The sequence below is a fragment of the Oxyura jamaicensis genome, chromosome 17 (assembly GCF_011077185.1).
Source record: "Oxyura jamaicensis isolate SHBP4307 breed ruddy duck chromosome 17, BPBGC_Ojam_1.0, whole genome shotgun sequence".
Taxonomy (NCBI): domain Eukaryota; kingdom Metazoa; phylum Chordata; class Aves; order Anseriformes; family Anatidae; genus Oxyura; species Oxyura jamaicensis.
In genome coordinates this window covers 2374126-2389129 of record NC_048909.1, presented here as the reverse complement: position 1 = coordinate 2389129, position 15004 = coordinate 2374126, and the positions used below count along the sequence as shown (strand labels likewise).

The window sequence follows — 15004 nt, the reverse complement described above, 5'->3', positions numbered from 1 at the left end:
AAGTTAGGTTACTAGCTGTTCCAGTCAGCTGCTGAAATATTCAGAAGGAAGCACGAAAAAGATTAAGAAAGGAATAGGATGAGTTTCATTACTCAAGAACTGTGCAGGGCCTGATCCTCCCTCAGCACATGCCAGGGATACCCGTAAGTCTGCTGAAGGGGCTGGAAGATGCATGCCTCTGGGCTCAGCCCTGAGCTGCATCGTAACAGAGCAGGGAGGCAGAAGAGGGTCTCACAGCCATAGGAACATTCATTATCCATGCTTCTTGCGTGGCCTGCACTGGGCATCAGCTCTTGGGAAACAAGGCTCTAGCTAAAGCTCGGAGCTGAAGCCAGTAACGTGGCAGAAAGGAGAGCTGGTAAAGACAAGCTCAGACACAAGAGACGTGGATTTCAGCTGGGAAGAGTTGGCTGCTTCCATCCTCAGCAGCTGGAGTGGGATAGGGAATGCCTTGAAATCTCTGGGTGTCCCTGGACTGCAGTGCTGCATCCCGTACCCAAGCACTACTGCACCTTGCTACGGCTCTAGAAAAAGAAAGCATCCCTGCGAGCTGCTGCATAAATGCACAGATAGTGATCCTCTTACCCGATAGGGAGCATACAAGCTGAAGTTTGTAAAATGTAACTGCTAAGGTGGATGCAGTGCTTTTGGAGCCAGCAAGTCTTTGACTTATGGCCGTGGGAGCAGCACAGCAATGGGGTGTGCGTATCCGCATCCACTTGGTGAGAGCAAGCAAAAAATGTGCAAAGAAAATCTAATGCTGCCTCATAAACATGACTGAGTGTGCTAAAATGAGAAATCAAAACTGTGCAATAATATGAACACAAACTGCAGTATTTGGAACCCTTCCTGCACAATACAGAGTCTATACATATTTTTTTTTTGTCTATAGGGAATGCTTCAATATAAATCCAAGCACACAGAGAAGCTACAGCAGTGTCATTGCCAGCTCTTGCCAGGACCTGGCTTCCTGCCTGTGCTTGGGTTGCTGCCTCAGATTGTTCTTGCACCTGGTGAGAAGCAGGAAGGTTTTAACATCTTGACTTAAAAGTCACTGTAGCCTCTTCAAGTTGTTTTCCACAGAGCTGTTTGGAGAACATTAATTCTTTGATTCATTCCCAAATTCAACGAGCTAAGAAACACTAACATGAGACAGCAAAAGCAGCAGTACAACACCTGCGACTCCCCAGGCCTGAACTTCAGATACATTACTGAGTCAGCCAACACCCATTACTTGTTCCGCCTCTGCTCTTGAAAACAGTTAAAGCTACAAAGGTCTGCACACCTCCACACAGCAGCAACACGAGCGATGCCTGCTGCCCGCCCTGGGGTGGAGGGAAGGCGAACAACACGGAGCAGTTCACAGAAACAAGCCTCCATAACTAAACGAAACCAAATGAAAGTAGACCTCCAGGTGCTTACCAGGGGTCTCAGCAGCACAAACTGGTACACAGAGGTACAGCATGGAAGGCAATGCCTCTCTCAAAGCGTCTGCAATGAATACTGTAGATCCAGCAGCTATGGTCTAAGTTTGAAGAACCAGAAGCCTCAAACTTACCTTGGTCAGCTCTTGGGCATTTGCCAGATTGTCCACGGCGATAGCCAAGAAGACGTTCAGGAGTGTATCTGTTGGGGAGCAGCTAAGGAAAATTCTTCACATAGCAAATACAGCAAATGGTTCCTCTTCTGCTACCACTACCCTTCTTTCCCCATTCCAGCCATGGTGTTTTATTGATAAGCCCCTTGCACTGCTGCTTTGTCGTCATCATTCCCAGCTCACCCACTTCTGCTGGTACCAGCTGAAGAGCACAGCAGGTGTTGGACACCCGTCTGTCTTCACCAGCACACATGTCCTGGTGGGGATGCACTCACACCCACAGGATTTCCCCTTCATTTTTCCCTTTTGCTTAGCAGGATGATTGGCAGCTCCTGGAAATGGCTCATCTTAAAGACAACACAAAGGCATTGGGTATTACAAAAAAGGCTGAGGCCAGTGCTGTGCTACATGCCAGTGGGCGAAGCACTCATGATTTATCACACCGGACTTGATATGACAATTAGAGCACCACAAACAAAGGGCACACGGGCCCTTAGTCCAGCCACTGCACACAGACCACCTAAACCACTGCCACTGCCCACGCCAGCCGGGCTCTCTCTGCATTATATCACCAAGACATCACATTTCCCCACAGTTATTAACTCATTCATTGTTTTCACTTTTCCCCTTAATGATTTCAGCTATTACTTGGCCCCTCATATATTTTATTGTTGTTGTTCCAGTTAGGTGTCTGCAAAACAGCCACAAAGCAATCGTAAATCAGATACCTCTGCATGTGAAAGGAGAGCAAGCAAAGCAAAACCAAGCCGAAACTAATGCCCAAGAAGCAAATGCATTTTGCTCTCATACATTGCCTGGTGACAGGACAGTCATTCACCCAAGGTGTGCAAAGCTGTAATTGCTGCTCTAAACATGAGTGTACGTGGCAATGAAGTCGATCTCATGTACGTACCCTCTGGAGATGCACAAAGGCCTGAATAGCAGTGTGATGCTGTTGCCTTGTGTTGTCCTCACCTGAGCCAAATAGGAGTCTGGGACTCCAGCTGCAGGAGCTGTAGGCAGGTAACTGACCCAACATAAAATAACTGGATGCGGCCCTGCTTTGGTCTGTGAGTTGGAAACGATGCACAAAGCCATGCTGCAGGTGGGGCAGGAGCCAAATACAAGGGCTGAGTGCTGGAGGGAGCAAGACGAGCCACTGCAGCAAGGACAGCAAGCTCCCAGGGTGCCGACAGACCTGCAACTAGATTTTGGGAAAGCTTCACCTCAGCACCACCTGGTTGCTTTCCATTTCTCAGCGACACTGCTGGGAGGAAGCACCTGAGGTATCTCTTCAGAGGAGCCAGGAGCAGTGCAAGGCTGATCCAGCTGCGGTCTGCTGGTGCTGGGTGTCTGTGCTTAGTGGAAGCGTGCCCAGCAGCCCCAGTGCCTGCAGACCCTGCTGGCTGGGGAGCCATCACCCCACGCTGGCAGGGCTTCAGGAGACTTCTCCCAGGGCAGCTGGGAACCAAAGCTGGCCCAGACAACCAGCTCAAGGCTTTGCTTTCCTCCTAAAGAGCATTCGGCAAACTTAATTCAGCCAAGACTTCAGAACCAGACATTCAGGCCTCTTATTCCCATTGGGATGAGTGTCTCCAGAGCTTAAACACCCATCAGAAAACAGATGCTCTGCCCGCCACCATGGAAGCAGGAGCTGTATTTAATCTTCTAGAAAGCGTCTGCATCCTGCAGGGGATGGGACACAGAATCCAGAGGTTTCTCCAGGCAAAGGCCAGGTTCTCTCCATGTCAAATACCAGAGGATAGAGGATTTTACTGTGTGAAGATGATTCCCTGGGGATGTCAAGAGGTTTGAAACGTGGTGCCCATCTATTGCTGCTTCCTCTGTTCAAGCAGGACAGCAAGGAGTATGGGGTGGGAGCACTTTGATCCTGCTGAGCCCAGTGAATAAAGAAGCAGAAGAAGGGAAAGATGACACTGAAATGTCCCTGCATCCCTTCACCTGGGAAGTGAAGCATCCAACTCTTGCTCGGGGGGAACGAATATCTCAGTAATAAAACTGTCTTGCTGACTCTGCTTCCTACACACATGTGCTGCAATTGTCTTGTGTAACGTAATCAACTACTGGAAATAATTACTTTTCAAACAAACAAACAAACAAACACAACAGTTCAGGCTATTTTGACTCATCTCCACCTGCATTCTGGTGGAATTGAGTGTTTCTGCCCCCAAAGAAGGTCTCTCAGCCCTTTTTGTAGAGCTTGGGGACTCCCAGACACCAGCTGAAATCCATCTTCTGGGCCAGGCTGTACACCCCAGCCAGACCCACGTACTAACCCAGCCAGCTGAACTGATGCTGGTGCTCTTCCATGCTGGAGGAAAGAGTAAAAGACAGCCAGGGGCTGGGAAGGGTGGCTGGCTCCAGGCATTTGCTGCTTTTCATTCCAGGCTTTTCTGTAGATTTTTGGATTATTTCTTTTTCCTCCTTTTCCCCCTCAACAGATGCACCAATTTATTAATTTACCGGATGACAATGAATACAGGCATGGTGTAATTTCCTAGAAAATGAGCCAAATCCTGCTGTCACTCCAATCACACTACTTTCATTAAATCATTTAAGACAGAGAGGTCTGGCTTCACATGGGCTCTGTGCAACTGGAAATGCGATGTGAGAGAATTCTGGATCAGTTTCTGGATCATTTCCTTGCAATGTGCCTTGAAAATACAAACTGATTCAAAAAAGCAACTGAGCTGCAGCAAAAGCAAGGGTAACCAGCACCCTCCTGTGCTCCTTCATGACCTGGAACAATTATAGTGTCCCACACAGCTCTGGGAGAGGAAAGAAGTCCTTCCTGTTTAAAAAGAGCAGGTTTTACAAGCTGACCCCAGATCACTAAAACTGATTCTCTAACAGAAGATTTGATCCAGTCCTCCTAAACTCTTAGAAATGAACTCACAACATGCCAATGTTCAAGAACTGAAAATAAAAGCACTCCCAGCAGAGGAACCGGAGTGTCCTAGATGGGTCTTAGACTGATTTCAACATTAGCCAGAAAAATAAAAACCCACATAAGAAATTCAGTCACAGTCTGAATTCTGCATGGGAAGGGCTGGAGGCAAATCCATGCTAGGCAAATAAAAAAGACACAGTGCATAAAAAAAAGCAAATTCTTACTTTTGGTGGAGAGTACTGCAAGGCAAAGAGCTTTGTGAAATGGAGACTGACCGTAACATTCAAGTCCCAAGTTAGAGCAAAATAGAATTTTACATTAAGCTAATCAATAATTAAGCTAATCAGCAGCCCAGCCAGCACAGGCTGCTCTGCACAGGGTGTCCTGGTGCCTGCCAGGCTCGGGGGCTCTCCGTGGGAAGGGGATCCTGCGGCTCCCCCCGTGCCTCGCCCTGCACCGCGGCATCACTGACATTAATGACTATTTTACTTCCCAGGGAAATGCGGGACTGTTATTTTCTGGCAAACTGAACTTTATTTTCAGACCTTCCTGGTTATGTTTTGACAGTTAAGAATAACTTAAGTCCCTGGTAAGTCACACGGTTCAGCTTTCCCTCCGAGATAAATGACTGCCTGCTGCTTGCTCTCAGCATCAAAACCATAACTACTGAAAAGCAGGGGTAGCACTGACCTTACTGAAACCCTGCTTGAAACATCAGCGTGAGCATTAGTGGGCTTCTTGCGGTAGCTCCTGCAGTAAACACAAGAAAAAGATTTAACCCCTTGTCCTCTGTTGGTCCTGCTCATGGTGCTTAAAGGCAAACAGGACCCGTGGGATGCAGAGAGATCATCCAAACCATGGAAAGCTTCAACAGACAAAGCCTTGGCCAGAAGTCCAGGTCTCCTACAGGGTTGCAAATCTCAGCAGAAATTAATAGATAGGCTTCGTGTTTAAGACCCTACTCACTAGAAGGTGGTGAAAGAAGCCTTCTAGGATCAGTCTGCTCATCTCTGTTCTTTGTGTTCATAACTACCCAGTGGCTGCAGCAAACTCATCCCCACGTGCAGGATTCAGAGGGGATTAAAGTCTCATGTTTTACCTATGAGCGTCGTTTCCTTGATAAATGCACAAACAGTGCCCCGAGAAGTGCTCTGGTTGTGCTCAAGGTGTGCCACCAGCATATAGCCGTGGGCAAAGGGGACAGGAAAGGCATTGGAGATACGTCCCTGGGACAGCGATGCCGGCAGCAGGCAGCATAAGGGAAAGCAACAGGCCAGAGCTCTGCCAGGAGGATATTTGGGGGAAATGTGGGCAAGGTTTCAGCCCAGCGCTGTGCCACGGCAAGCAGGGGCAAAGACCATACTCATGGCAGTCGTGAGATGTGAGGCAGGTCCTTATTCCAGCCACGTGAACTTCCCCTGCTCTCTCTCCTTTAGTGCAAACACAGGGAAGAAGCCCCTCTTTTAACTAAAGGGGCAAGAAGGGAATTTATACCCTGTTCTTCAAAAAGGCTGCATCTTCTCTGCTCTAAGGTTAAAAGTCTTTCTCTCTCTCTGAACCTTGCTGTCAAGCCTGATTATGGCTTAATCTCATTTCCAAATGCCATGCCCCGAGGACTGAGAGCTCTCCCTCCTTCCCAGCTCTCCACTGACCCAGTTTTCAGACGCCTCGTGTTTCTGGAAGGAGCACACTGAGGCTGGTGTCTGAGCGGAGCTGCCGGCCCAGCCCACGTGTCCCAGCTGCTGTTGTTCCGACAGCACACCTTAATGGGGAAGATCCCTCAGACACCCCTGTGAGACAGGCATGGCTCACACACACTCTGCTCTGCTGCTCCCTGTCATGGTCCCTCATGCCAACGGAGGGATTTCACACAAAGCAAAGGGCTGGAGCCCTGTCTCACAATCCAGAGGCTCTGATGTCCCATGTCATCTTATCTTGACCCCCAGCAGTAGAGATCTACGTCTGTAACAACCACTTCTTTAGCACAGGTATTGCCCTCTGCATACCCTTCCCTTTCTCCTAGGTACCCAGCCCATGTTGCCAGCCCTAGCAGGACTCCTAGGGAAAGACAAAAGCTGGAACAGTAACTGGCAGGAAGGTTCACAGCGCTGGGACACCCTACAGAGAGCTCTCCAGCAGAGCTGCAATGCTCAGCGTTGTTATCCCAGAACAAACAAGGCAGCCACACTGCCTCATACACACACCAGTTTCCAAGGTGTGTTTTTAAGGATGCTGTTTGCCACCACACAGCTTACCACTGCAGCCAGAAAACTTATTGTGCCAACAAATTTGTACCTTGCTAGTGTGAGCAACACTATGCAACATCAGCCCATCAGCGGCCTCCATCATGAAGCAAAGAGAGCCACCACAAATTCTGAGCTCTGCTGGCTCTCCAATCCCACACAGCCATTAGATGTGAGAATCTCTGCTTGGTTCTGTGCAAAACACAGCCTCCCTTTCTAAATCCTTGCTCTGTATGACTGCTGCTTTTGGCAGACTCCTCGGGACACTTCTGGAGGACGCAGGCTTCCCAGTGCCCTCAGCAGATCTTCAGGACAAAGCAGAACAAGACATCTTAATAGATCTCATCTGTGGTCTTGGAACACAACCAAATACTCCCAGAGCCCCAAATTCAGGACCTGGACTTCTGGTTTAAGCATTATGTGGAGACAAGACATGCTCAAGCACTTAGAATAGCATAGCTGGTTAAGCTGTTGTGTAGACAAAGACGGCAAGGCACTGGAGCCTGATTTACATGATAAACCAATCTCAGTTATTCTCCCACAGATCCAGTATCCATGAAGATACTCAAGGTACAGAAGTCCTGCTCTGACTCAACTTTATTGTTTTTCCCACAACATAAATTAACTCATAATAAAACTTTCTTAATCTAAGCCATGAAAAATAAAATAGATGAAGAATTTGCTCACATTGCCATCAGAAAAGTGATGCCAACACAGGCAACTTGCCTACAACTCTTAGCCCAGGTGCTGTAAGGAGCAAAGCCCTAGCAACAATCAGGTTTTAAAAAGTGCTTGTGCACACACACAGGTGTTTGTGTGAAAGGAATAATGTAAACTAAATTAGATTTTTCTAGTACCCCCGGAAGGGTGTGTGGCACTGTGCCACTAACGCAAGGCAGTATGCAAGGATACAGTTACCAAACAGCGTCAGGACGATGAAGTAAATGGAGGAGAACATCCCCGAGTGGACACCACCCTGCGACTCTATGCCGTGGTACATCACCGCGTTCCAGTCTTCCCCCGTCAGGATCTGCACAGAGAAATTTGAGAGGAAAGAAGGGGTGACACAGAGGGAAGACAGAGCAGATGGAGTCAGAGGCACTGGGCAACTTGATGCAACCCAGGACTGGTCTCCCGAGGGAAATGGATGAGCACATTGGTGTGGCAGACCGCGGGACAGCACCCTCCCAGCCTGCATGGTCTCACCCTAGACTGGATGCAGCTTTATCCTCCGGGCTACAGAGAAACGAGGGACTTCAGAACTGCTGCTGAGGGAGGATGGGTGCACCAGCTCCTGCTCTGTTACGTGCCTGCTTCCCACCTCTGCCACCGGCCTCCCTGCAGAGGCGGTAGAAGCCACATTCCAACACTTCCCCCCAGCAGAATTTCTGACTCCTCTCCATTTTTAAGTCATGCAGAGATGCCAGTTTTTAGCACTGCCCAGGCACCAAGTAAAACCCTGCCTCCAAAGCCCAGTGCCCTGAGCGGGATCTCCACCAGCTTCAACTCCTTTCATTCGCTTCATACAGGAGGGGTTTGCTCAGTCATCGCCCCAACACACACACTTTACATACACTTTTTAGTGACCCTGTGGGTCACTAAAGGACAAGCACCTGCAGACCCCTTCCACTACTCCCTGACCGCCCAGTGCTGCAGAAAGCCTTGCTGCAGCTGAGCCTGGCTCCAAATGCCAGACCCCGGGCAGCACAGCCACCGCGAGGCTTGCCCAGGCTTTGCACCACCATGGTTCTTCTCCAGGCTTCCTGCTTCCCAAGGCCACAAGGAAGCTCAGCTACTCAAACAGCCACAAATCTCAAAAAAAAAAAACTAAGCAGAATGTGTGTGAGTGAGGATGGGAGAGGGTACATTCAAGGGGACTCTGCTCCTCCTGCGTCCTTGTGCACGAGCACGATCGCAGCCCAGCCCGCAGAGCTGTCCTGGCTGCAGGCTGGGATGCTGACCTGGGGCTTATTAGCAAACACATGAATAATAGAAAAACTAACCTTAATAAGCCGAAGTACCTAAGTCTAAAATAAGCCTTGTCACTCTGGATGCTAATTTTGCACCAGTCTGAACTGCCTGCCGTTGCAGTTCTTCACCAATGACTGTAACACAGCAACATTTTCAGCAGGTCGACCCTTCACCTGCCCACCACGTCTAACAATTGGCCAGGTCTAACAACAGTTACCTTCAGTCCATTAAAAATGCCCACTGGAATTCAGAGCTCAAGTGCCCAAATAAGAAGCTGTCTTTTTAGTAGAAGAAGTAGGGAGGAAAAAAAAAAAAAAAAAAAAAAGTACTAATCAATCCCAAGTGCATGCAGTACTCTAGAAATAATTGCAAATTCCAGACTAACCATCAGCTGCTGATAGAGAGAAAAATTCTTGCTGCAGGGTTGGTGCTGATGACAGCATTAAAGCAGGAACAAGCATAGACACAAGGCCACACAGTGCATCATATGCAACCTTGTTTCCTAAATGCAGAATCTGCTCTCAGATAACTCAGAGCAAGCCCAGAGCAGCCCACACCGCTGGAGTTATGCTGGGTCTACACCAGAGAATATGAACCAGGCCACTGGACTTTCAGCTCTGGCACTCAATTACACAAACCCACGTCCACAAACTTCTGTCCACAAACTTTTGCTCACCTCATTTCCGTGAATTCAGAACTGTTTCTCCTTTCTAGAAATAATCAGAAAGTGATTCCTGTTCACACAGACATGCACAGAAAAGGAATTGGTGGGAGCACGTCTGTGCCCTGCATAAGGCCAGGGGTCACAGGTGTCACAAATTACAGGCTGCACACGAACCCAGCAGGAATTGGATTTCAAAACCCCAAGCAGGTCATTTTGAAAGTGGAACAAAATCTTAAAGAAGAAAAAACAAAACTTTGTTTGTTTTATGGAACTGTTGCAGAGAGATAACTGGTCTAAACTCACCGGACTGCCTGTGCAGAGCTGAGGACGCTCTGAGGCCCCGGGGCACAGATAGGCACACTCTGACCTGGTGTCCTTCCCCAGAAGGACCTCCAGCTGGGGGAATTATTTAGGCAACTAGGTAGCAGCCCTCAAGGAGCAGAGCACATGAAGTTAATAAAGGTCTTTCTGGTCTATAAAGTCTGTGTTTATGGATGTCATAAGAGCTGCTTGCTTCTGGAGAATGGACAGCAGCGCAGAGGGCAAGCACTGCAAGAGGCAAGCAATAAGGACTGTGGTGTACAGGGAAGTCCAAAGATTTTGGATTTTCCTGAGCCCCAAGCTGCTTTTGGCTGTCCCTAGTGAACACTTTGTCCAGTGCATTTAGCAGTTAGGTTTCGCTGAGGAGCTGTTGGATGATGGAATAAAAACCGCTTTCAAAAACTGCTTTTTCTGCTGTGAAATCTTAATGGACTAATGAGCACGCAGGTGGAAGACACTCAGCTGCTGGGGATCAGCACAAAGCCATTTCAAAGGGCTGTGCAGAAGGGGAGATGCTTTCCTGAAGGACCTGAAAAAATGCCACATCACTTAACCCAGCATCATATCTCACGGTGGGGTCAGCAGGGACAGCTGGGGCACCAAACCCTGCTCTTCCCAGACCTCAGGAAGGGCTGAGGTCCGGTCGCATCCTGCCACCGCGACTCCTCACCTCCCCTAGCAGCCACCAGGGCTCTGCTTCCTCGCAGCCAGCAGCGTGCAGTTATTTAAGCGGCAGCTCTCCAGGAGCAGAGCGCGTATGGTTAATAGAGGTCTTTCCGCTTTATAGAGTCTCCGTGTTTATGGACGTTGTAAACACTTGCGGCTCAATGACTGCTGCAGCAGGGAGATGTAGCTATTTATTTTTCATGCCTGTATATATGAATATATACACAGTTTGTGTTTTGTATACACACAGTTGGGCATTCAGCTCATAATATCTTACTCAGGGGCCAAGGCCTGGAGAAAAACGTGTGATGCTCTTAATAAAGGGAGTTTAGGAATAGTAGGACTCGGTTGCACCAAATACCAAGTTCAGCGAGCTGCCAGGTGGACACAGCATGTCCTGGGAGTCCCATGACAGAGGACTGTGACCCAGCTGGGTGTGCTCAGACAGACAGGGTTAAGTCAGGCTGCGGTACGTGCTACTGTGGTTTGGTTTTACTGGATGCTGGGGGCCCCAGCCAATTCGGAGGCAGTCAGCTGGGGCTGAGCCCCTACAAATTGCCCACATGTGGAGCCATTCCCACCTCCAACCGCTGCCCCGGTGCCCCCAGCCCACCATCCCAGTTATTCTTCCCTATTCCCCATTAACAAAGAGATCACCACTGCCTCCAGCTGGGTGACTGCATGCCCCATGGAGCACAAAGTTACACACCAACATGGTGATGCTTGGACTTGATGATTTGGAAGGTCTTTTCCAAGCTAATTCTATGATTCTGTGTTCAACCGCATGCAGACCTGAGCTGAGGAAAGAGACCAGGAGGGGAGCAGGCTGTGCCTTAGGGAGATCTTCCAAATCCATCTTAAAGCCTCAGCAAAGGGGTGAGAGATGGACAGGCTCTATCTGGCCTCATTATATTTGTTCACGGCATCAAATGCATTCACTGGATGATGCCGCTCTGCTCATTAGAGCAGCAATCAAATGAGCCTGCTGGCTGGCTGAGGTTAGAGGAGGGTCCAAAGCCTCTATGAAGAAATGTTAACATCACACTTGCAATTCAGGGGGAGAGGGGGATGGACCAGGAGTAGAGGTTATTGAAATATCTCTGTGAGATTGCCGAGAGTTAAGCAAGTGCTGAAGGTTTTGCTGGTTTTAATTCATAGCTCTGATGTTCTTCACAAATGACATAAAGCCAGCAGTATTCTCCATCATCCCACAGCCACTACATTACAGGGGCATTCATCTTGGGAACAGAAAGGAAATATTTCAGCTAAGATTCTCAAGAGACAGCTACAGTCCCAAACCAAAATAGCAACGAAATCTCCAGATGCTCATATCCGGAGCCTGACTCTGTGGCAATACCTTTACATTTCTGTAAGCCCCTTTTTTGATGAGCACTAAAATAGTATGCAAATATTAATCTTCCATGATTTGCAATATCCTGCAAGGTAAGTACTACAAAACCTGTTTCACATCTGGAGAACAACAATACCCACATGAAGCTGCTTATGCAGAGGTCACGGGACACATTTTCTTTTAGACTCTTTTTCTTTTTTAATCCAAAAACTGTCATCCACCCAATTTTTTTTTTTTTTTTCCTTTTTTTTTTTTTTTGGAACACAAAATACAAACTGCTGGATCCATACTCCTTGCAGAGCTGGGTCAGGGTGAAGTTTGAGCTCAAGCTCACATCAACTATTTGTGTAGGACAACACCACAAAATGCCAGAGGGTGCTCCATGGACTGGTTACCTGCACATTGAGCAGGGTTGTGCACCCCCAGCTCTCTGCTGAAACACCTGAAGTGAATGCTTAAAAATGGCATGCAGGCAAGTGCTGCAAAATGAGGCTTTAAATCTGCGCATTGCATCTCCCAGAGCTGCTGCTGCTTCCTGCCATCACACGAACTTGCCCAAGGCTGATGCCTCTTTATGTGCTCCCCCATTGATTGTAATTCTTATCCAGCATTATCTTATCTTGAGCTATTACAGTGCAAAATGCTACATTATTTCCTTACTGCCTGGAGCTAGCTCAGGCATCTCTCATTAAATTACTGCAGGAGAAAGTGGAACAGGTCAGCCCCACACTGGCTGGCTGATTTACAGCAGGATGATTTACACAGCCTGCCACATGCAGTGCTGCCACTGCAGCATGCACCCCTGGGGGCAGCAGCCTCAGGAAGGAGAAAGCATGGACACACACCATCCTTGAGCATGGAAATACCTATTGTAGTGAGACTTCTTACCTAGCAAAAACTCTTTTGTTCTAGTTTCCTTTAATTCCATAGCACTGATCTTTAACAGCGCATTGACTGCTCAGTGTAGCCAAGATACCTAAGGAGGAAGGACTTCTCCCTTCCAAAATTCTGTGGATGCCTCTCTGCTCACCACAAGCAGGAACTGATGCCCAAGAATTTCTTTTCTAATGCTGCCCCATGACAAGGGATGGCCTTACCTGGAATACCGTGAGGATGGCAGCTGGGAAGGTATCAAAATTTGTGGTTGGTGTTTCGTCTTGAAAATTGAATCTAGAGAAAGTAAAAAAATAAATACAAAGGCATTAAGGGACGAGCAGCTCGTCTCCAGTCCCATAATACTCTTTAACCTGAGTCACAGAGCAGCACTTGCTCCACCTGGAAATAACACCCCAACAAGTGCAGCAGGGAACATGGCATCACTGAGAATGTGGCTAGCAGAAACATTAGCAGAAATTAAATTTAGATCCTTAAGAAAAAATTGATGCTTTGAAATTGTGTCCATAGTTCAAATGAACAACCAAAAGCCCAAGCAATTTGCAGAACAAGCCATTTCAGTAAGTTTTTGTCCACAAGTGTAAAATTCAAAATTGAAATTACCCACTTATCGGGACAGATTTATTTTAAAATTTTGAAGATAAAATAGGAGTTGATTTTAAAAATGTTCTTTCATTTTAAAATTTTATTTTTGAGTTTTAATGGTAATATCGTAATACTTCTTGTTGCAAAATTCATTACAACAGGCATTTCTTAGTGGAAAAAAAAAAAAAAAAATCAGATTCAACAAAACTGTTTTCAACCAGAAAAGTATTCCCATTGAAAAGAAAATCCTGCCACTCTGGCTATCAAGGGAACAATTTCCTCCTCCCCTCAGCAGAAAAAGCGCTGCCTCTCCCAGTCCTTTTGAGAGATCTGGCTGAACCAGGGGATCAGAGAACGGCATAGGAGCCATGATGAAACCATGAATTATGGTAACTGGAAGGAATTCAGCTCTAGGAAAAACATCAGAATGAAACCCATCTTCTATAAACCGGGGACAACTTCTCAGCAGCCCGGACAGAGATTGACATCTGTACCCTTGACTGCAAACTCTCAAGCACTGCAGCCCCCCTACCCGTGTGTATTCCAGGTGATTGCTCTCAGATTACCCCTGAAAGGACAATGGTTAATTAGACTTACTGTCCTCCAAAGAGCTGCATCCCCAGCAGAGCAAACACCACGATGAAGAGGAACAGGAGGAAGAGCAAGCTGATGATGGACTTCATGGAGTTCAGCAAGGAGACCACGAGATTCCTCAGGGAATTCCAGTATCTATGGTGGAGATCAGAGCAGCCAAGAGAGAACATTAATGGGAGAAGAGTCTCTTTAGTTTAGAAAGTAGTACAATCTGTTCTTTTATTATTAAAAAGGAAGAGAGAGAGAGGGGGGGGGGAGAAAGAACGAAAAAAAAAAAAAAAGAGGAATGTCAGGGATTATTGGCATCTTTATTCTCCTCTCCTGGCCTATATGATTGAAAAGCAAAGCTCAGTGACAAAATCTCCTGTAGCATCCCAAGGGCCGAGATGGTCACCCTGGTGCACGTGTACCAGTGCTCAGAGAAGTTCACTGCAGTGAAGGGGCTCGGTTTAGTTTCTCAGCAGCCCCTTTCCTGATGTAGATTTCAACCTTTCTGTGTATGCTCCCCCGTGTTTCTCATCCCACATTGCAGTCAGCAGGAGTGTGAAAAAATGGGATGTATCGATATCATCAAGGAGAGGCTGGAACCTAGGGACAGTGAATCCTGGGCTTCAGGAGGCACAAAGCAGGAAAAACCAGCATTTCCGCCAGGAAACGTCTCCTTCCAGCCTGGCTAATGCCCTGAGTATTCACAAGCAGGCTTAAAACCTGACAGGCTTAGACACTTCTGCAGATGTTTAACGCACTCATGCACAGCAGATGCCTTCAGCACGGGGCAGTTCTGCTGTGCAGTTGAAGCATCCAGGACCAAGCAGCCACCTCTGAGGATGGAAACAAATCCAGGACATTAACTCCGACATGACAAGAGGGAACGGCTCAGCCTGGAATTCCTGGAGAGGCCCCGGCTTGTCCTGGAAGAGCTCAGCACCAAATCCTGCCTGATTATGGAGTGCCAGGATACAGCGAGGGGCTGCATCTCTGCAGCTGCCAGTCCCCATGCACTCCAGTCATGACAAAGAAAAATATGTGAGACTGTCCTCCCCTTGTCTTCCTCTCTGAATTTTTCCCTCTTAGACTGTGTCACCTCTTCGTGCATCCTGCTGTCACTTTTGGAACTGCTGAAATTTAACTTTTTAGCTATTACATCACTCTGCCAGCTGCAGTCACACTGATTTGGGCCATAGGAATCAAAAATTCTGATATAAAT

General features: G+C 47.7%; 1 protein-coding gene across 13 annotated transcripts in view; it reads right to left on the bottom strand.

Moving 5' to 3' along the window:
- CACNA1B (calcium voltage-gated channel subunit alpha1 B) overlaps positions 1–15004 on the bottom strand; it is a 299945-nt gene that overhangs the window by 93557 nt on the left and 191384 nt on the right. For all 13 annotated transcript variants that reach the window (XM_035342034.1, XM_035342033.1, XM_035342035.1 and 10 more), the window contains 4 exons: positions 13801–13932; positions 12822–12894; positions 7664–7781; positions 1559–1626 (listed from right to left, as the gene is read on the bottom strand). In XM_035342034.1, coding sequence (XP_035197925.1) covers positions 1559–1626; positions 7664–7781; positions 12822–12894; positions 13801–13932 — 391 coding nt within the window. The remainder of the gene's footprint in view (positions 1–1558; positions 1627–7663; positions 7782–12821; positions 12895–13800; positions 13933–15004) is intronic.